Here is a 21,704-nt window from a genome sequence, read left to right as displayed (position 1 = left end):
ATTCTATGTCCCCCACTCGATGTGCTCCTTGCGTAAGGAATGGGATCAAGATCTTAGTTGGTTAAAATTTGAAGGGTAAAATTGTAATTTTACTTTTGATTGACGATTTTTTCCCTCAAAAGTAACCAACCGATTTGAAATGGAGAGAATCGGTTTGCCTTGGGAAATTATTGTGCTTGTAATTTTTAAACATTTTTTTTTTCTTTCGACCACTTTTCTTTTATTGCAAAACTACAAAATAAAATATAAAAACTACGTACAAGAATTAAAATAAATAAATAAATATTTACCCTCCCAATGTCAAAATCAAAATAAGGAATCTCAATTTCAAATCTGAAAGCCTTTAAGAAATTGCGATTATCCTAACCCAGGAGGATCCGTAGTCGGTAGTTCTATAATAAAAAGCCAAAAACCGCTGAATTACTTGGCGCTTTCTCCCCACCTTCCAGGCACGTCTCTAAACTCTCTCTCTCTTTCGCACGCTTCAAAAAACCTTCCACTGTGCATAGGAATAGGATCGTCCGATCAGACAGACGCCATGAACATCTTCTCCAAGAAACCCAATCCCAAAGGTTCGTTTCCTAGCTCTGCCTTGTACGCGGTTTTAAGTTACGGTTCAGTAGGCCTTGGAATTTGATTATGATAGAGACTGAATTTTGGGTGGTTTTTTCTTTTTTGTAAAGTGAATTGAATTATGGGTTTGCTTATTTGGTTCTGATTTTGAGTTGTGTTACGCTAATCGCAGAGGCTCTGAGGGAGAGTAAGAGAGAAATGACAAATGCTACTAGAGGTATTATTTCCATTTTCACTTAATACCATTTAAATTACGAAAAAAAAGGGATTTCGTGAATGAGCAATCATCATCAATCATTCTAATTCATGTGTTTTGTGTATTTGTGAATTGTCATAGAAACTCATTTTGCATTTTTGGGCTGATTGAGGGAGGTCTCGGGGTTATAGATCTGGCATTGTGCTTTTCTGGGTAGAGTGGAATTGATGTGTACTTTTTGAAGATTGATGGGTGCTTTGAATTAATAACAAGTGTGATTTTGAATTTCCATTTGATTGTTTTGTACAAAACTCCATGTGATTGAGTTACATAAAACTCACCGTGTTTACCTTCTTTGGAATTCTAACATATACAATGAATTGTTTCTTTACTGATTTAGAAGTATCATCTGCTGTTTGGGTCATTCTTTTACCTGTACTCGAGTAATATTTTGTTTACATTGGAAATTGGAATGTCTAAGATATTGTAGATGGAGATGATAACCTTATCATAAATCAACTTATAAGCCATTGGACATGGTAGAAGAAGGCTATGTGGCTCTCTTTGTGGAGTTTTTTATTTTTGTGTTGTCTATTTCTTTAACTCCATTTGTCAAAAGTTCAAAATCACCTTTTGTTCTCCCTTCTAAATATCATTCTTTAACCAGTCCATTGCTAAATATTGAGGCTGTGGCAATTTGTCAATCCTTACATGAATGTTTCTGCACCTTGATTCAGGTATAGAGAGGGAAATTGGAGCATTGCAATTAGAAGTACGTGAAGAGCTTCCAAACTATCCTCATCTCCTCTTTCTAAGGTTTTGGTGTTATCTCTGATGTACTGTATAATTGTGTCAGGAAAAGAAGCTTGTTGCTGAGATAAAGAGGACAGCTAAAACTGGAAATGAGGTGTGTTCTGTTTTTTTTTTTTTTTTTGGCTTAACAACCATATTCTTGTCGGTCTAGGCTACATGAGTTTATGGCGTTGAATTTTATCCATAGTTCATGTGTCCTTTGGACCTTTGGGATTTATCATATGTCTGTCCTTTTGTCTGCACGTTCTGCAGGCAGCAACTAAAACCCTAGCCCGCCAACTAGTCAGGCTTAGACAACAAATAGCCAACTTACAAGGCAGTCGAGCTCAAATGAGAGGCATAGCAACTCATACACAGGTGGACTCCCCCTCCAAAAAAAAAATATATATATTCTGTGTCTTTGTGTGTGTGTGTGACTGATTCTTTTTATTTTTATTTTTTGGGCATATGTGCCTTGTGCTCTAACAACGATTTTTCCCATCTGCAGGCAATGCATGCACAGTCTTCAGTTGCTGTCGGCATGAAAGGTGCCACTAAGGCGATGACAGCCATGACTAAGGTTAGATGGTGACATATTAGTAATACATATATGTAGTCATATAATTTTTACATAATCTATTACAAGATTCAAGTTTGGACCCTTTCAGAGGGGCTTCTCCTGGACTCGTAATAAGTTGGGTGTGTAAAGGCTTTTTTCACTTGATCTTTCCTTCTAAAATGGAACCTAAAGTCCTACAATTGCATTGTTTTGATAGGAGATATATTCTTAACTGTTATATTTCTTTTGCAGCAAATGGCTCCTGCAAAGCAAGCAATGGTGATACGGGAATTTCAGAAACAGTCTGCCCAGATGGATATGACTGTACGATTGTCCCTCTACTTTTGAAACCATACTAATGTGGAGATAAGTTCATATTTGCTTCTTGCTTGCATATTGTGGAACTAATGATCTTGGGTGCTTGCAGACTGAAATGATGTCAGACGCCATAGATGATGCCTTGGATGATGATGAGGCTGAAGAGGAGAGCGACGAGCTGACAAATCAGGTAGGCTCCTATAATTGCCTTTATCCATTATACCTGGTAAAAAAATTGCATTTATTTGTTGCCTTTTTTCTTAAGTAAGATTATTTCCATGGACTTGTGAAGGATTTCCCTTAAACATATCTGAAACAAATTATCTACCAAATTTTGATTGTGAGTTTATGATTGCATACAATTGATTTCACATCAAAGCAACCTGGTAATTGTGAACTATTCATTATCAACATCTAGACTTTCTGGTGGTGAAACTAGAAAGGTTGAGAAGGGATGATGTCAGATCCCCCAAGTTTATACAAGTCTTGATGGGCACATATTAGGTTTATTTTCTCTACTGATCGGACTGTTGGATTTGAGAAGAGACTAATGGCAATATTCGCTTCTCTTCTTTTTTTGTTTGCAGGTTCTAGATGAAATTGGTGTTGATGTTGCCTCACAGGTTGGTATCAGTAGTTATAAGTTTCTGGACTTTGTTGTCAATTGGTATTAAATTTTCCGTACCTAATCTGATATGGGTGAATTGGTTTATGCCAACTCTTGGCAGTTGTCAGCAGCTCCAAAAGGAAGAATCGCCCAGAAAAATGCTGAGGGTGTCGGCAGGTATATAACAATGCTTGGCTTGTGATTCTGTGAACTATGACATGAGATTCTTGAGTTGATGTTTTGTGTTGGCTTAACCATAAGAAGAGTTTTAGAAAAAGCAAGACTAATGATTTACTAGAAATACTCAATTTAAGCCTCCATTTTGCTTCAACAGTGATCAGAAACACGAAATACCGACTATGAAGGTCATATTAGTAGTAAAAGGTAAACTTAGTGAAGTTTAGGAGAAGATTCTTGTGCGACTCTATAAGACAAATTAATGGCAGAAAAGAAAAAAATATAAGTTATTATTTATTAAAAGGAATTCAAGCCTCTGTTTTGCTTGAACAGTGATAAAAAAAACGTTTGAGTGCTGTCTATAAAGATCTTGTTCAGTCGTAAAAGGTTGACTAAGTGAAGTTCATGGTCTCAAGTGCTTGGGGGTTGCTTTTGTATTTTTCATGGTGACAAAAAAAAAAAGAAATTTCTTGAGTGTGCTTAAAACATTTGAGACAGTAATGAGTTCCGTGTTGCTTGCTTATTAATTAGTTAGCTTGCTTATTAATTAGTTAGCTAAAGCTGATTTGAGATTGCATCAGAATTGGCATGTTTGCTTCATTTAATTATCTATTTTCATAGAATTTATGTACATAATTAACTGTTAACATGATCCTTGATGTCATGTACTGAGCATGAAATTCAATTTCTCATACTTACATAAATTGTTACCTAAACAACATTGGCACAAGGAAACTTTTTTCTCCCTGTAGTCTTTCGAATAGAATGTCAGAATTTGTGCACATTAGTGGTATATGATTGGTCTATATCGGGATTAGGTGTCTTGTATACTTAGGTTGCGCCTCTTTGAACTTTTTATAAAAACAGCTTGTATTAATGAGAACAAGCTAATTGACTTTACAGTTTGTGGACTATGCAAAGTTGGAACTTCCTATATTTTTTTTTATCAGCATAATGGAAAATTATATATTGGTTGTTTGGCACTAGGCCCACTACTAATAAACCTACTTTAAGTCTACTTTTAAATTCAAAAAGTAATACTAAGAAAAACAAGGCAAACTTTAATGAATAATGCTACTCTTCACATTCATTTATCATTCATTTCATATTATATGTCGTTGTGTGTTTTAAGTAGTTTTTTTTTTTTTTTTTTTTTTTTTTATAATTATTGATTATGAAAGTCACTTAAAACACGTTACATCAATCAGTGTGAAATGAGTGTGAAGAGTAGCATTACACAAGTTTAAATTTACAAACTTTAAGTAACTCATTCACATTCTTCTATTTCTCTTTCATTCAAGACAAAGGTCTCCCTGGTGGCACTTAAAGCCCAATCTTGTCATCTCTTTTGTAGATTAAGTTTGTAATTCTCTGTTTAAGATTAGAATTTATTAAATCATAATTATTACTCATGCTGATTATTTTATTAAAAATAATCCAGCATATGTGTTTATAATTGATGGCTGTAGGAGGTACATTTCATACCAAACGAAATCGAGTGTTGTTAGGATACTACAACTTTTACTACAAATATTTTACAAATTGACTTACCAATCTCTAATTGGTAAAATAATTAAGCAAAAAAAACTGGCTCGTCAATTTAATTAGCTAGTAACTAACTTGTCAACTAGACACTTTTAATTATTTCACCAATTATAGACTGCTGTATCATTTTGTAAGAGAACTGTAGTAAATGCTTTTGTACCCTAAGCATTTTCCAACAAAATTATTGTCTCTAATAGTTTTATGTCCTATTCATTATATATCACCATTTTAGACATTCCCCCACTGAAAATCACAATGTAAAATCATATTTTCGTTCATTTTCTCTACCCTCTTCCTAGTTTTGGTTAACCATGGAATTTTCTTCCCATTGCAGTTCGGGCATTAATGAGCTTGAGAAGCGGTTGGCAGCTCTTAGAAACCCATGAGCTGGAGACTGGAAGCCGAAGTATATCTTTCTTATCCACAAGGTCATACACTGTAGATAATTGTCTCTCCCCCAAATGCCACTCATTTCAGCATGTATTCCGATTCATTTTTGAGATCATTTTCCTTGGCTTGATCTGTGTATTGTGGCAATGCAACAGCAAATTTAGAGATATAGGTACTCAACATCTGCAAATTAGAACTGGATGAATCCTACTACCAATATTTCAATAGTAATATATTTTATTTCATTAGATTGACATGACAGGATTTAATAAGAAATGATAAAAATCATTCTCTCAACTATCTCTGTATGGTTAATGGATGAATTTACTATTAAATTTTGGTGAGATTCACATGAGTCTACAATGGTGAATCTCTTAGATTTATAAAAAGAGATGGTTGAAAGAATGATGTGTACAGGGGCGGAACTAGAATATTGAGTTTGAGGGGATAAAATTTTTTTTAAAAAAAATTTGGGGGGTACAAAGGCTAATTTTTAAAAGTATCTTTTTTTTTTTTTTGGACCACCCCTTGCCTTGGGGGGCTGGGGGGTGGTTCCGCCCCTGGATGTGTAGCATGCTCGGATTTAATTGTCATTTTTTTTTTAAAGGAAGATTCAAAAGCTACTACACACTGTCACACTAACATAATAAGATAAAAATAAAATATTAGTGTGGTATATAACATTTCTCATATTTCAATTAGAGAAGAGTAATATTAGAAATTATACTTTTATCTCATAATGGTAGTGTTAATCAGCTATGATTTTTAGCATTACTCATTAGTGTGTGCATTTCATTATTTTTAACACTTTTTTTTTTTTTTCCCTTCTCCTTGACTCTACTATTAAGTCAACTAAACTTATTGCACTATCCTATTGCGCCAAGCTATGAAATTTGACTAACTGGAGTAATAACATCCGTTCTCCCTTCAAATCCTACAATTTGGCCAAAAAAAAAAAACAAAAAGGTTTAATCGATCCAATGAAATGACAATGAGAAAACTCTCGATGATCAATAGTTCATGAGATACTAGACGTGTTAAAAAAAGGCGTTACAAAACAAATCATAAATTCAAACTCGTCTTCTCACAATCCTCGAAAACTTCAAACTCATCTTCTCACGATCCTCAAAAACTAATAACTATGCATCACAAACAGGAAGGGCTTACATTCCAAACAACATTAAAATATAATTTTCCTAACAAACCATACTTGGCCTCTGGTTTTATGTCTTGAACCCTTTGGCAAGATACATATGTTTGGTGAAGTTTTACAGCCTTACTCTTGGAAGATTGCTGAAACAGTAATGGGTCATCCAGCTAAGAAGGCAATCAACCTAAGAAGGTTAAGCTCAAAACTTGTGTAGAGACCAACAGATTGAGAAGAAATTCAATTGCATTGCTAAAATCACAAAAGGGGTGAGAGCTGGAGCCGACGAATTTAAAGCACTAGTCAATACTTGATTGTCAGGGTTCATAGCATCAAAAAATGTTGATCTCAAACGTGAAGAACATATATATAAATAAATAGTTTATTACAGCTACTCCGGTCTCATAAAAATAAGGTTTCCACTGCGTAATTTTTCCATTCATGGAAAGTGTCTTAAAACACGTTACAATGGCCGGAAAATCTTTGGTGGGTGAAAAAAGCGAAGTGGGAGGTCCCAGGAATTTTGAAACAAGAGAAGTGATATGACCTGTAATAGTGGTGATAGATGATCTCCCATGTACAAGAGTGAAACAACTTCTAAAATTTTTCCACGTAGAAGATGTATGGCATAACAGATATTCAGTTATTTCCTGATTGTGAGGAGCTCAAAGCTGCGGAGAGGATCGTCACGGGTGCCTCTAGCAGGAGTGCGAGAATAAGTTTGTTGAACTCTTTGCGTGGTAGACGGGCGGCCAGTGCTTGAGACTAGACGGCCTACACGAGCTTCACTATATTCACCGGAAGAACCTGTCTTGCCGCTTGGGATGACGGCTTTTCTTGAAGAGCTGCCATATCGAGAACTGCGTCCTCTGTCTGAATCAAATTGCTGAAAATATAATCCATAATGCCCCACAACGTAAGATTATTTGGAATACAAACAAGAACATTTGATGAATCACTAGTGCTATGACTTGAATAGAAGAACAAAGATAATACTACTGTGTATGACACTTGAGAATATGGGGCGGAAATGGAGAATAGGCGGCAGTCATTTTCATTTTTCTTGTATAAATTTTCATCTTTGGTTCTTGATTTCTGAGCAACAAAAATGGAGGATCTCATGTAGTTTTAATTCGCAACCGACCCTATTAGTTTCAAAATCTAAAAAGTTAACAAGATCTACAAGAATAGAGAAAGGGATTAAATGATGATTTATCCAAGAAAGAACGAAATAGACATGGCATTAACTCCAGACGGGGCAAAACTCGGTGTAAAAACCTTTTATTTTTTTTATAAGTAATCGATAAATATTATTAAAAGCGAAAAGCGCCCCTAAGTACACAAGAAGTATACAAAACTTAGTGTTAAAACTACTAGTAAATATTCAAAGAGCAATTAAACATAAGATTTTATGTGAGAAAGGTAAAAAAGAAAAAGAACACATATCTAAATAATTCCTGTTGAAGATGTAGAAATTTACCACATCCTTGGGTGAAGCGAAATCCTCATAAGTCCTATGTTTGGAATGATGTGGACTTGGGCTTGAGACATTTCTTCTCGAAAATGCTTCAACTGCACCTGAGAATCTATCTCGGATCTCTTTCCCAACTGGATAAAAAAAATCCACACATAGGGATTACATGTTGATGGATATGTCAGAAATGAAGCAAAAAAAAAGTGATCTATTTACCACTATAACCAGAAATAAGTTTCAATCCAAGCACAGAGAGAGAGAGAGAGATTATATTTTTAAATCTAAAAAGTTCACATCATAAAATGACAATAAATTATAATTTTAATTAAAAGATGGTTATCCCAAAAACCAGAACTCCAGGTCCAGCACTCATAGTATTGAATCCATATAGAGGACTAAACTGAAGAGCCGATTAACCAACGCAAATGTTAAACTTTTTTTTTTTTTGATAAGTCGCAAATGTTAAACTTTTAGAACTTATATATGGAAAAATCACTAGTTAAAAAGTCTGTATTCAGACTGGGCACCTAATTTTCAAATCTAGTTCTGTTCAAGAGAGCAGAGAGCAGACCTGAAGTCCTCTCCGGTCTTTCTGCAGATGGTCCTGCACTCAGACCTGCTTTCCCACCGAATTGCTACAAACAGAGACAAAAACAGAAGTAAGTAATGCTATTGAAGGGAGAGAACTCAAACCTAGAATTCACAACTACTGACCCGTCCTCTAGAGCTACTGCCACCTATCTGAGGGTACTTCAATATAGTCCAGTCAAATACATAGTCAAATTGATAACCTACATGGGCATCAATGTCAAGATCCATAAACAATTATAACATCAACTGAATAAAACTTAAATTAACACTCTAAAGATAACATTCACTCCATCATGATATATACAAACGCATGTTACCTTCACGAATAAATAAGTCTCGGAAAAGCCTCTTTAAATATGAATAATCTGGTTTGTCCTCAAACCGCAACGATCGGCAGTAGTGAAAGTAGGATACAAACTCAGATGGATATGACTTGCAAAGCACCTGTAAAACAATGTGCTTTATCAGCATAGCATAGCAATATGATGATTAACTCTTAACACCCAAAAAAGACTGAAAAAAAAAAAAGAGAGAAGCCCAATGAATTATGTACAGCCCAAGCTTGGGTAAAGAAAAGTTGCCCGGGATCAGCCAAAAGACTTTTCACTAGATCATGGGTAGGAATATATTTAGATGGTTCGCAAAAAGTTATATACACGCATACACATACACAGACAACTATTCACATATTAATACCCATGTATTTATGTGTTTGCTCACCCATACAAACATATTAAGGCATCACAAAGATAGTGCAAGCCAATAGCCACCACTAGGTCAAGGCATCACACTTTTGATCTACCTGGCATGCTAAATGACATTAACTCTTGACAGGGCCCCCTGCTAGATAAATCAAAGACCAAGTGCTTCATAAAAAAACAGGAAATGGCAAGTTCCGATACCTCTATGGGAGTTGACATCTTCTTTTCACTGATCTTATCATATTTTTGCTTCTTTGTGCCAGCTTTTAATCCCTGCCAGGGAAGGCTGATGCAAAACAGTGGTATGCAAGGAATTAATAAAGCAAGAATAAGGCAAAATGCTGCACCAGACATTTAACAAGAGGTAGAAGAAGGGAAAACTTTAAATGAAATAAAAATTGCGGCTAGTATATATTCACCTTCCTCTTAGAAAATACATAAGCACATAACCAAGAGATTCCAGATCATCCCTTCTGCTTTGTTCTGCCAGTAAGACAGCACACAATTAGAATGAAAGTCAGGATAATAATCCAAATCTAAGATGACGCATCTACTGTTATTAGTTGGCAACATGAAAATGGCATATAACATCACTCACCAATTCCAAGGTGAGTATTAACACTTGCATAGCGAGCTGTGCCTGTGAGGTTCTTGTTTTCCCTGAAAAAACAAACAAAAAAAGGGGCTTAGAAACTTCGAAGGGTGTTGGTCATAACATATAGGATGGCAAACAAAGATGCAGTAAACAAATCAGAAAAGGGATAATAATGGTTGACAAGCTACCACAAATATCAAATTTTTGATTTAGGTTCAAAAACCTTAAAACAGAATAGGAAAGGCAAAAAAAAAAAAAAAAACTGTGGAATTGAGAATCTGAAGCAGATCACCCAGCATAAAATGATCTACCAATTTCAAACATAGATTCAAAGCTAGAGTCAAACCAACCAAATAAAAAAGTAGTATCGAGGAAGCAGACACAGATGACGACAAATATGGACAAAAAAATAATAGTAATAACATATAATCTTTCTTTAAAGTTTATATTGGTCAGAGTGAAATGGGGGATACGTCAGTCTTTTTCACTTCAAGGTTTCTTTCAGAAGTAAGACTCAGCAGAAATATGCCACCTAAAAAATGAACCTAAATTTTGACTTTAATCAGCAGTCAAAAGTAAAACATTCCAAAGGTCCCCCTTTCGATTTTGTTTCTTTTTCTAATACTAATTCTACTGTTGGAATTATGGTTCTTGTTTATAGTGACAATTATATGTCTCATGATCAAGGATAGTTGAGTCTAAAGAGTATTAAAGTTCTTATCATGCCAAATAAACTCTCCACTACTTTTTTACCTAAAAGTGGACAAATCATTAGTTCTGGCCTCCCTTGTTGAGGCAAGCCTAGGCAAGAAGTGAAGCCTCCTTATATTGTTTGTTGACATATCAGCATTTAGAGTACCACACAACACAGTAATTAGATATCTTTCATCTTACATTTGGTGTAAGCATAGTAATATTTACCTGTATGGTATGTGCTTATGAGTCTGAAGATCTCTATACTTCTTGGCCAGGCCATAATCAATTATGTAAACCTGTGATAAGAAAATCCAGAAAGAGATAACAACAATTAGAAAGTAGAACAAAGATCAATGGAATATTGATATTTCCTCTGCAAATGGCGTCTGGTACCAAACAAGAGATGCTTATCAGTTCAAGCACTTCAAGAAACTAAATGAAAGTTCTGTTCTAAGCATGGAGACCAGCGAGCATGATGATAAATACTGGAATAAAGAATTGGATTTTACCACGGTCCCAAACAATTAAGGAGGAACCTAAATCAGCCACCTAATCCTCTAATTCCAGATAAAGATCTATTTTTCTTTCAACCCAACCTCTTTTCTTTTGATAGGAGACTTACAATTAAGATCTACGCCAAAAATCAGCCACTATTGTCCCAGACTACATAACCCAGCTAACAGCCATACTTATCATGAAACACATATTTAACTTGTTCCTAAGCATCATTATCAAACATCATCTTACAAGAATACTATTATGTACATCCTTTTTTTTTCGATAAGTAAATCATTCTCAATAGAAAGCGCAAAAGAGCGCAACCCAAATATGCAAGAAAGTACATAGGAAGTATACAAGAAAGACCCTCAATTTGGGAGAGGAAGAATAACACATCCAAAAATTCTGAAAAATTAGAACATCAAGAACTGTTGTAAGCCATCATCCAAACACAGAAATTTGAACATAATAGCTGAAACATCGTTCTCTTACAATCTTCAAAGTTTCGAGCATTTCGCTCTTTTCAAATACACCGCATTAAGCACAAAGGAGCCAACCTCCAAGCTACTGATCTACAACAACTTCTCAACTGGCCTCTCTAACACCCCATCAACTCCATCACCCTTTGAGGCATAACCCACTCCAAGCCAAAAAGACGGAAGATCGAAACCAAAAATCCCTAGTCACTTCTCAGTGGAGAAGAAGATGATCTATAGTCTCCCTGCTCTTCTTGCACATGCAACACCAATCCATCACTATAACATAGGTTAATTTAAATCTTTCCTAACACTAACATCCACACAAAAAAGTCACTCTCAAAGGAGACTTATTCTCGAACGTCCAACTTTTGAAAGGGATCCAACCAATTCTATCCTCACCACCTCGTCTCAGCCTGAGAGAGTGCAAGAGGTTAAAGAACAAAGAGACCAACTCCACCTTCTAATCATGCACTGGTTTGGAAAACGTAATATTCAACTGAAGAGTATTGTTAATAAAATGCATATGTTTTGCCACCGAAGGCTCCTTATAGCAAGCAATGCTAAACAACTTTGGAAAAACTGCATCAATGGTTGGTCTCCACACCACAAATTATACTAGAACCTGATCTTAGATCCATCTCCCATTTCAAATCTAATGAATCTAGAGACAACCCCCTACCCACTTCCTAATGTTTTTTCACACCCAATCCTTGAAAGACCCAACAACCTCATTAGAGCACCACCACATGCTACCATATTTAGCTTCTACCACCACCAACCTTCACAAGGCCTCCCTCTCCATCACAAAACATCATAACCATTTCCCCAAGAGAGCTCAATAAACTGAATCAGATTTCTAACCCCCAAACCACCAATGAAAATCGAAGTACATATCTTGGGCCAATTGACAAGCGGGAATTGAAACTCATCACCAACTCCACCTTACAAAAAATCTCGCTAAAGTTTCTCATTATGGTTCAGCAACACCAATGGGAATGAGAAAAAGGGGCATAAAATAAGTAGGCAAGTTAACAAGAGTGCTTTTAACCAGTGTCAACATGCCACCTTTAGACCAATAAAGCCTCTTCTAACCAGCCAAACTTCATTCCATCTTTTCAATAATATCATCCCAAATTGATTTTGCCTTGTATATTACCTATCAAAAAAAAAAATTTTGATTTTGCCTTGTATGAAGCCCCCAAAGGAAGATCCAAATACTTCATAGGCAAAGAGGACACCCTACAACCAAGGATACAAGCCAAACCTCCGACATCTTCCATGGCGCCAACAAGAAATCTAAAAAAATTTCAGAACTAATACATTCAATGTGTCCTAAATTTTTTGCCTTATATGTATGTGTATTATTTATAGGTAATCGACTATATACAAACTTAAAAGGTTAAAATTCACAAAAGTTCAAAACTTTGCTTCCATTTTGTCCACTAGACAGTTCTTTTTCCTAGACAACACTAGATAGTATTTAGAGTAAGGTATCTTATTGTTTGATCTATGATATATTCTGCACTAGCCTTTTTTCCAAAACCATGTGGTTAATATCTCTACAGACTAATAAAAAAAAAAAAAAAATCAGACAGCCCAAAAAGCTTTAAATCTTTCTTTTTCTTCAAATTCCAATTCTAAGGCTAAAACGGAGAAGCTTTTGGGTTCAGAAAATGGGTGGTACAATCCAACCTGATTTGCTAGCACTTGGATCAGATGAACATTAATATGTACTGTAATTTGCACGACATAAAACAACCAAACAAGAAAAAGATACCTGATTTGCTTTACGCCCTAGGCCCATTAAGAAGTTGTCAGGTTTTATATCACGGTGAAGAAAACCCCTTGAATGCATGTATTCAACTCTGTTAATCTGCAAATGATAATGATAAACAATGGTAAAGAAGCATTATCTTGGCCATTCACAGTATATTCCTTAATAAAAAATAGTCACAGGCACTTACCAATTGATCTGCGAGCATCAGAACTGTTTTCAATGTAAACCTCCTATTGCAATAGTTAAACAAGTCTTCCAAACTCGGCCCAAGAAGGTCAATAACCATGACATTATAGTCGCACTCAACTCCAAACCACTTGAGGTGTGGAATTCCAGCTTCATCAAGATTTAAAAAAAAAAAAAAAAGTGAATTGCCAATGAGAAAAAATAAAAAATAAAAATTTGTCCCACAAAATTTTCTTGAGGATATTGAAGGCAAAAGCATTTCCTGAACCCTAAATTGGGATTATAGAATACCACGGCTATAGCATATCAACCATTACAAAGTTCTCAAGTTCCAGCATATGAAGTAAGGAATTGTCAATCATCACACAAAGTTAGTTTTTCAAATTGGTAACTTGAAAAACTTGATGGTGCAAAAGTGGTTAAGGGGTGTAAGAAACGGAGAGAGAAAGAGACACTTACTTCCTCCTTGAAGAAGCATATACAATTTTGACTCATAGTGAAGCTGAGGATGCTTGGTCTTCACAGGTTCCTGAAATTTGAAACAGTCGATAAGAATAACATGTAAGTTCTCTCAGAAAAATAAAAATAATGATAGATAATTATATCCTATGTATTTGTGTTGGAAAAAAAACAAAAACAACAAAATAATATGCATATGGGTGGAGAAAAAAAAAATTCATTAGTGTACAAAAGAAAATAAAAATAAGAAAATCCAAAAAAGAGATAGCTCCATAATAAATAACTGCCACGGATTACACACATGCAAGTAGTGGCTCGGCTAGAGGAAGAAGCCGAAGCCGAAGCCGAAGCCTATGCCCTACCGAAGAATGGACCTGATAGCATCAATTTGCCTCCAGCATTTTCCATTAATGACATGACTGAGAGTGAAGGGCATAGCATTTCACATGAGTTTTGAATGGTAACTCACACAGAGCACAGAGCTCATCTAAGAGTTCTTGATCTATAGAGCCACTCCCACTTAATTTCATCATGACTTAACATTTATTTTTTTCCCTCTTCTGCTCTGTTATGTATTTGCTCTCGTGCTAAGGATGTATAGTTACATATCAAGAAAGAATGACTTCTCTAATGGCCATCTAATAAATTTAGTTTCCTAATTCAAGTGTCATAAAGAAAATTGTCAAAAATAGGATACATGTCACAATCAACATTCGCCCAACTGTCAACTAGAGATAAAAATGAAGCAAATATATTGCCAATGAGGAATCGAGGAAGCAAAACGAAATCAGGACCCACTGATAGTCTGACACACAAAATAAAAAAGACGAACTTTAACAAGCAAAAAGGCAAAACCATTGAACATTATCAAGTATTGACGATCATTATCACAATATCACACCCCTTAAAAAAAAACCCATGAATCTGTATTTAGAAACAAAAAAAAAAACAAAAAAAAACACCTAAAAGTTAATTACATGTACAAGAGCCAGAGGAAACCGAGAAGATAAACAAACCAAAACAGGCATCATGAACATATAATCCTAGCAAAGAACATATATCACATACCAGCTTAACAGCCACCTCTTCCCCAGTTTGTACATTAACACCTGCCACCACAAGAAAAACGCAAAATCACAATACTGAAAACAAAATGACAACAATAAAAATAGAAAGAATTTACTGGGCAATACCTAGATAGAGCTCCCCAAATGAGCCGCTACCAATCTTCCTCCCCAGCTTAAACTTCCCAGCAATCACGTGCTCCATTATCAAATTCCCTTCAATACACGTCCACCCAGAAGCTCAAAACTGCTAAATTCCACTCAGATTTGTGCCCAATCCAACATTTATTTGAGCATAGTCCAATATCCACCAAACAATACCCCCAAATCTCAACAAACTTACTGAATTAACACGCAACCAGATTAAAAAATCCTAGCTTTCTTCGATAACCCAGAGAAGAAAACCAAAAAATATCACAATCTAAGCATCAAATCACCACCAAATAGGAACAAAATCGAACCCCACAAGACAAAAATGAAAAATTAACAAAAATAAATTAGAAAATTCAAACAATGAGATGGGATTTTTATTTCACAATCAAATCCCACCTTCACCAACTACATTTTTCGTCACCAAAACCCCATAATTTACAATCCCAAACCCTGATTCCAAGAAAAATCTACTAACTGCATTGACCAGAAAAACAACGAACGAAAATGGGATTGAATTGTGCAATTCAACAAAGGTTCCAACTTTTTAATGCTGCGGAAACTAATTATGCGTACGGCGACGATTGTCGGGATCAGAGGGTAAAGAAAGACAAAGGTGTTTTTAAGACAAACGAAAATATTGAGACGAGCGGAGGAAAGTGATGTGATGAGGAGAGAGACAGACAGAGGAAAAGCAGCATTTGTGTCCCAAAATTTTTTTCTTTTTTTTTTTTTTTCTGTCTGTTTTCGGTGTTTTTTTAATAAAACTTTTAATTTTTTAATGTTTTAATAGTATTTAATTTTAACAAATTCGAGGGGTAAAGCGATACCTTCTCGTCCTGCCGCCTTACACGTTTGGGCTGTCAAGGCCAGTTGTTTTACTTATACAACGTGCGCGCGTGTCTTTCCCTCCTTCTCTTAACTTCTACTCTTTGATTATGCCAGGAAATTGTTTAAGACTAATACTATTTAGTGAAAAGTTAAAATAAATAAATAAATATAATTTACATGATTGTGCAACGTGTCTACATTCACACAACGACTAAAAGGTTAATAAATGGTTGTGGCCGTTGGTAGGGGTGACAGTTCAGATTCATAGATCGGATTCGTGTCATATCGAATCAACTATATAAGTTAATTTTAATTTAATTTATTTAATTAAACGAGTCAAGCTTTTCAACTTTATCGTGACACGACACTATTGGCGTAACTATTTAATAAACAAATCATATCATTCCAACTTATTTTGACTTGTTTAATATAGAAGGATTAAATTGGCCCAAATTCTTTGTATGACCTTATTAGCACATATTTATATGTTATAAGCATAAATTATATCAATTATGCATATTCACAACTAAATACATGACAATCAATTTAATAATTGATATCCAATTATCTATAATCATAATTAATCTAAATAATCCATCCTCTCGACACAATATCCAATCAAAATAATATTATCATTTACCCAAACAAATACATAGCAATAATAATATTATATTGTAGTACATAACATGACAAAGCTTTCTCAATGAGCATCAAAATTAAACCCAAAATTTTTTTTTGTCAGGTTTGGCCCTAGGGGGTGGCTCGAAGCCACCCCCAACCGGCCCTTGGTGGTGGCTTTGGCCACCCCATGGCTCAGCTGGGTGGCAGGCCACCCCCATGGCAAAAATGGAGAGGCCGGCCACCCCATATATTTTTATTATATTTTTTTTTTTTTTACATTTTAAACAAAAAATTAAATAATATTTTATTATTAGTGGGACATGTGGTGACTTGTAAACCATTGAATGACATTCAAGGGCTAGGTTTAGAGAACTTTTTTATGAACAATTTTTTGCGCATTGCTGGAAATCCTGTCCAATAGAGAGAAGGAGAGGGAGAGGGGGGAAGGGATGCATAGTCCATAAAATGGCTTAATTACTTAGTAAAATACTAGTCATTTTCCATCTATTTGAGATTTTTTTTTTTAATTTATCATGAAAAATAAAAAAAATTGGCTAATAATTTTTAATTTCACCAATCACATAGAATACCAAAAAATAAATAAATAAATAAGGGTGAGGACTAACTATGTGTATGACTATATCAACTTTCACTCAAGTCATTGAATATTGTAATTACAAAGGACTTTCACTCAAATATTGTAATTATTTTAGTTAAGAGCAATTACAAAGGACTTTCCTTGTCTAAACAAGAAGTCTTACCGGTAAATTCCTTATCTCAAATCATTGAATCAATCTTTATTTAAAATAAAATAAAATAAAAAATCCAATAACTATTAAATCTGACTACGTCAGTATCTTAATAAAAAAGGAGGAGAATTTAGATTAGGCTTTGCTTTGTTATCCAGTCAAATTAAAAGGCCTATTTGGAAATGAAATGAAACTCTTATTGAAGACAAATAACGAAATCTTATCCGTTGCTTTAGATGGCAACAGCGATGATGCTGACATGTGTTTTTCTTTTATTAATTATAGAGGTCTCTCTTATGTTTTCTTTGAGTCATTTCAAGAATAATGTGGGTATTAAAATCATCATTTGATTAAAATTTAATAATGATCAATTACAAACCCAATGGTAAATTTAATAGCTACATCATCCTTGAAGGGATACAAGAGAAACTTATAACATTAATCCTTTTTTTTTTTTTTTTTGTCAGGACAGACTTTCTCCTGTTTTCACATATGTCTAACTTTCTAAATATTACTTCCATGCATTATTTTCTTTTAATATTTCCAAAAATATTTCATCCAGAAAATATAAATTGTCCAAATTGGCAAGATTGCATTGCAGTTTTTCATACATGGATGGGATAAAGTTCTCTAATTGGGTCTTGTGGTGTTAAATTACTAGCTATCTTTCAAGATAATAAAATTAATTAAATTAAAGTATTTTATTTTATATACACGATTTTTTTTTTTTAAATTAATGCAGTTTGTATTTTGCACAATTATTAGCATTTCAAAGGATAGGTTGGTCCGTATCAAATTAGTTACAAATATGAATGGCCAAAAATAAATCCTAATTGCACTTATGTACTCATTTATCTTCGGAGACTATGATTGCATCTTATATGAACACCCCGAGATCTCAAATACGAGCATGCGCTAACTCAAACTAGACCATTCCCATAAAGTAAGTCTCGAGTTTTGTGCTCACAGGACGCAAGTTAAGAATATTATATTAATAATTGATGACACATCACACATTCAGCTTGTATTTTATGCGACACAAATTAACCAAAGTCTAATGATGAATAATTAGACATCAATGAGAATGAATTGTTAATTTATTTATTTCTTAGCTTCAATATTCTGATTGCTGCTTTGAGTGAGGGACATATTGCATACTATGTTAATGATTTTGTTTTTTGTTTTTTGTTTTTTGTTTTTCTTCTGAAAAATGTAAATTTAGTCCATGTAGTTCCACTAACCTATAAAAAGCTTCATAAGTTTTAAAAAGCAACTTAAGACTCCTTGTGAGCACTATTAGCAGCCTCATTAAAGCTAATTTTTTGGTTATTTTAGTGAGGCAAATTGGTAAAAATGCTGACAAACTCTAATTTTTAATAGTGAGTACTCTTCACTCATCAATTGAATAAAAAATAATTTTTGTCTCCTTATTTTTTTTTTCGCTTCTCTCTCATCCTTTAATAGTTAGAGAAATAATAAACAAATATTTAAAAAATAATATTTTAATAGAATAATGAAAGTAGATTGTTAAAATAGTAAGGTTGATAATGTGCTATAAAAAAAATAAGTAGTTAAAATAGAGAAAAATGTATTTTTGGTAATTTTGATGAGTAAAAATTGGTGAGGCTCTAAGCATAAATGACAAATAGCTTCACATTTTGAACTCCTATTTGAAATTTTGACTCAAACTGTATGATTGAAGATGGTTCGACCACCCCTTCTAGCCAATTTGGGGTGGTCTAACTACCTATTTTATATTTGTATTTTTTTCTCTCTTTTTTTTTTTGTTTTGTTTTATATTATTTTATATTTTTAGTATATGAGACTAAACACATGTCGTATATGGATTGAGATCCCCTAGAATTTCCTTTAAATTTGAGAATCTCAAATTCATAAATCTCAGCCGTTCATTTAATCTAAGCGTCTAAAATAAGCCATGTTTCAGCATTTAATGAGAAAATTTAATGAAAAAGCTACCTTCAAGAAATTTAATAAGTCATAAATGCTTAGCTGAGATTTATGAATTTAAAAATCTTAAATTTAAAGATAATTTTAGCGGATCATAATTTTACGATTTTTGGTGAAAATCTTAAATGAAAGATTGGAGTGGGACCCGTTAATATTGTCATTTATGTTTACTAGGTGGAATTTTAAATAACTTTTTAAACCCTACAAAACTTGCAAATCGATGCAACAAATTAAACTGATATTTCTTTTTCCTATGGACCCTACTTCTATTTCCGTGATTCATTAACATCACGTAAATCTTCTCAAGCAATTGATGGCAATTCCTAGCTACCATAATAATAAATAGTATTTGCTGTTAAACTATCTTTCTTCGTTTGCATTTATTATGACTACTACACAACGGGGGCCTTCTTAGATTCATCCAGATTCATGTGCCCCTTATCGTACAAACTCTACTCATGATTGATTGAGAGAATCCTAAGCTCAACATTGTTCTCTCTCATAATAGGCCCTATCGTAATTACAGGGAATCAACAGGAGAGGAAGAAAGGTTGGAGATTTTAACTTTAAGACATTTTTGGTTGGTTTTATTTTTTATTTTTTATCTTTTTTAACAAGTTTTGATCTAATGATCGATTTTTTTTTTTTTTTCTTGTTGGTCATATCATTGACTTGTATAACAATTTACATAGAATTACTTTTAATGATTTGAGTGAACCAGGCTTCAGCTAACGACGACGCTCCACTAAAAAGCACAAACCAAGATTGAGTAGCTTTCTTCTTCTGCAACAATCTATAATGTATGCATGCACCAGGGCCTCCTTGGATTCGTTGGGATTGAGTTGCAGCCAATAATACAGTAAGTACATATAATTGAGTATGATCATACTCAATTATAGAGTTCCATATGCATTTTTAGTTTTGAAATTTTCCTTTTATGCATACGAACCGGTGGGGCCGGGGTACAGCCTCCGTTCTGAAAATTTCTTTATTTGGCTTAAAAAAATTAAGCTTGACCCTTATCAAAGCAAAAACTCGTAGTTAGCATAATTAAGCAAGCATATCAATTGAGCTTAGTGTGAGTATGAGCACATTAAGCTCATGATCAAATATTATAGAGTTCATGCATTCATTTTAAAAATTTTCCATATATATAATGTTTATTTTTTATTTTGAGATGTATTTATCATGACAACTTAAAAACAAAAGATAGAAAATAAAAACTTCAACAAAAACATATAACCTTTAAGATTTCAAGACTATCTATATATCCATGTATATAAGCAGAAACTTTACATGGTGAATGTAAACAATATCCAAGGAAATAGAAAGAATAATGTTATAAATTATATTTTTATTTCACTTTTATCACACTATACTAACGTGACAGTGTCAATCAATCCTTGAAGAAAGAGTAACGTTAGAACCCATATTTTTATTTCACTTTGATGATATGGTTGTGACAATCGAATCTGGCTTATATGCTGTTATTAAAATAACAGCATATATGTTGTAGTGTAAGCAACAGTCAATATTGAATCTCAAAGTTGACTTACTTTGAAAAGTTTTTAATAGGAGAGAGAAAATGAAGAAAGATTTTGAGAGATTCAATCTTGACTGTTGCTTACACTACAACATACATGTATGCTATTATTTTAATAATAGAATGTAAGCCGAATCCGTGGCAACCAACCTTTACACTGCTACATCAGCAAAGTAAAATAAAAATATAATTTCTATTGTCACTCAAACAACAGCTTAGAAAATTATACATATTGTGGACCAATGTCCATTTATTAAGCTTTATATTAAGCTTAGTAATTGATAATTAAGTTGATATATATATATTTATCAATTTAAATATGCGTAATATTACGCATATGGCGTGCATATATATTTCCACCATGCATGTTTAGGGCTTGCATTGGCCAATTCCCTTAATTTGGTTAATTAATTGATAAGATTATTAAGAATCTAACTCGATCTTTTCATAATTAGTACTCTATCATATTGCTAAGGAGTCACTAAATTTAATTAATTATAGCAATATTGCATGCAATCTAGATCATGAGCTGCCTACCACAAAGTCCTAAGCCCCAATATTTTTTTCTCAAAGTTATTACTAATAGAATGAATGTCAACAAAATTGTATGATTGTTTACAAGATTACACTTGTATAAAAAAAAACACTTCTCATCTAGCAAAATAATGCAAAGAGTCACTGAAACAATTTTTGATCATCAAATTTCTGAAAAATTTAATTTTTTTATTTTGTTTTTAATTTTAACCAATTTGTAATTAATGTATCATATTGACACGTTGCCATTTGGTAACGTGTATTATTGCCACGTTGCCCGTGTTAACACATTACCATTTGGCAACGTGTTAAAATGACACGTTACCATAAGATGACGTGTCTATTTAGCACGTCATCTTATGGTAACGTAGCATTTTTGCCACGTCACCATATGGTGACATGTTAAAAATGCCACGTTATCAATAATGGTAACGTGTTATCTTTTAACACGTTATAATTTAGTAACGTGGCAACAACTAATGAA

The 21,704-nt window shown here is 33.8% G+C and overlaps 2 protein-coding genes across 2 annotated transcripts; one reads left to right on the top strand and one right to left on the bottom strand.

Moving 5' to 3' along the window:
* The first annotated feature begins 333 nt into the window (after window positions 1-333).
* Window positions 334-5,405, top strand: LOC132166712 (vacuolar protein sorting-associated protein 2 homolog 3). Its single transcript, XM_059577580.1, has 11 exons — window positions 334-572; window positions 746-790; window positions 1,507-1,541; window positions 1,626-1,676; window positions 1,835-1,939; window positions 2,070-2,141; window positions 2,373-2,444; window positions 2,548-2,628; window positions 3,026-3,061; window positions 3,167-3,222; window positions 5,102-5,405. Exons 1-11 carry the CDS (start codon window positions 539-541, stop codon window positions 5,151-5,153), a joined length of 639 nt encoding a protein of 212 aa, XP_059433563.1. The 5' UTR covers window positions 334-538; the 3' UTR covers window positions 5,154-5,405.
* A 1,241-nt stretch (window positions 5,406-6,646) lies between these two features.
* On the bottom strand, window positions 6,647-15,659 carry LOC132166711 (casein kinase 1-like protein 6). Its single transcript, XM_059577579.1, has 14 exons — window positions 14,954-15,659; window positions 14,829-14,869; window positions 13,761-13,830; window positions 13,303-13,451; window positions 13,116-13,211; window positions 10,587-10,657; window positions 9,669-9,730; window positions 9,490-9,553; window positions 9,272-9,356; window positions 8,687-8,813; window positions 8,493-8,569; window positions 8,350-8,413; window positions 7,785-7,912; window positions 6,647-7,190 (listed from the first exon to the last, which is right to left on the bottom strand). Exons 1-14 carry the CDS (start codon window positions 15,027-15,029, stop codon window positions 6,948-6,950), a joined length of 1,353 nt encoding a protein of 450 aa, XP_059433562.1. The 5' UTR covers window positions 15,030-15,659; the 3' UTR covers window positions 6,647-6,947.
* Between the last annotated feature and the right edge of the window lie 6,045 nt (window positions 15,660-21,704).

Source organism: Corylus avellana, chromosome ca11 (assembly GCF_901000735.1).
Source record: "Corylus avellana chromosome ca11, CavTom2PMs-1.0".
In the NCBI taxonomy this organism is placed as follows: domain Eukaryota; kingdom Viridiplantae; phylum Streptophyta; class Magnoliopsida; order Fagales; family Betulaceae; genus Corylus; species Corylus avellana.
Note: the sequence above shows the minus strand (reverse complement) of the source record. Positions and strands in the feature narration are given on the sequence as shown.

What these genes read in the sequence shown, in the direction of transcription:
- LOC132166712 (XM_059577580.1), top strand. Translation starts at nt 539, where the DNA reads ATGAACATCTTCTCCAAGAAACCCAATCCCAAAG. An exon ending in CAGCTAAAACTGGAAATGAG is followed by an intron (nt 1,677 to 1,834) that starts GTGTGTTCTGTT and finishes CACGTTCTGCAG; the next exon opens with GCAGCAACTAAAACCCTAGC. An exon ending in GTGTTGATGTTGCCTCACAG is followed by an intron (nt 3,062 to 3,166) that starts GTTGGTATCAGT and finishes AACTCTTGGCAG; the next exon opens with TTGTCAGCAGCTCCAAAAGG.
- LOC132166711 (XM_059577579.1), bottom strand. Translation starts at nt 15,029, where the DNA reads ATGGAGCACGTGATTGCTGGGAAGTTTAAGCTGGGGAGGAAGATTGGT. An exon ending in TAGGGCGTAAAGCAAATCAG is followed by an intron (nt 10,658 to 13,115) that starts GTATCTTTTTCT and finishes TTCTTATCACAG; the next exon opens with GTTTACATAATTGATTATGG. An exon ending in AGACTTATTTATTCGTGAAG is followed by an intron (nt 8,570 to 8,686) that starts GTAACATGCGTT and finishes ATGCCCATGTAG; the next exon opens with GTTATCAATTTGACTATGTA.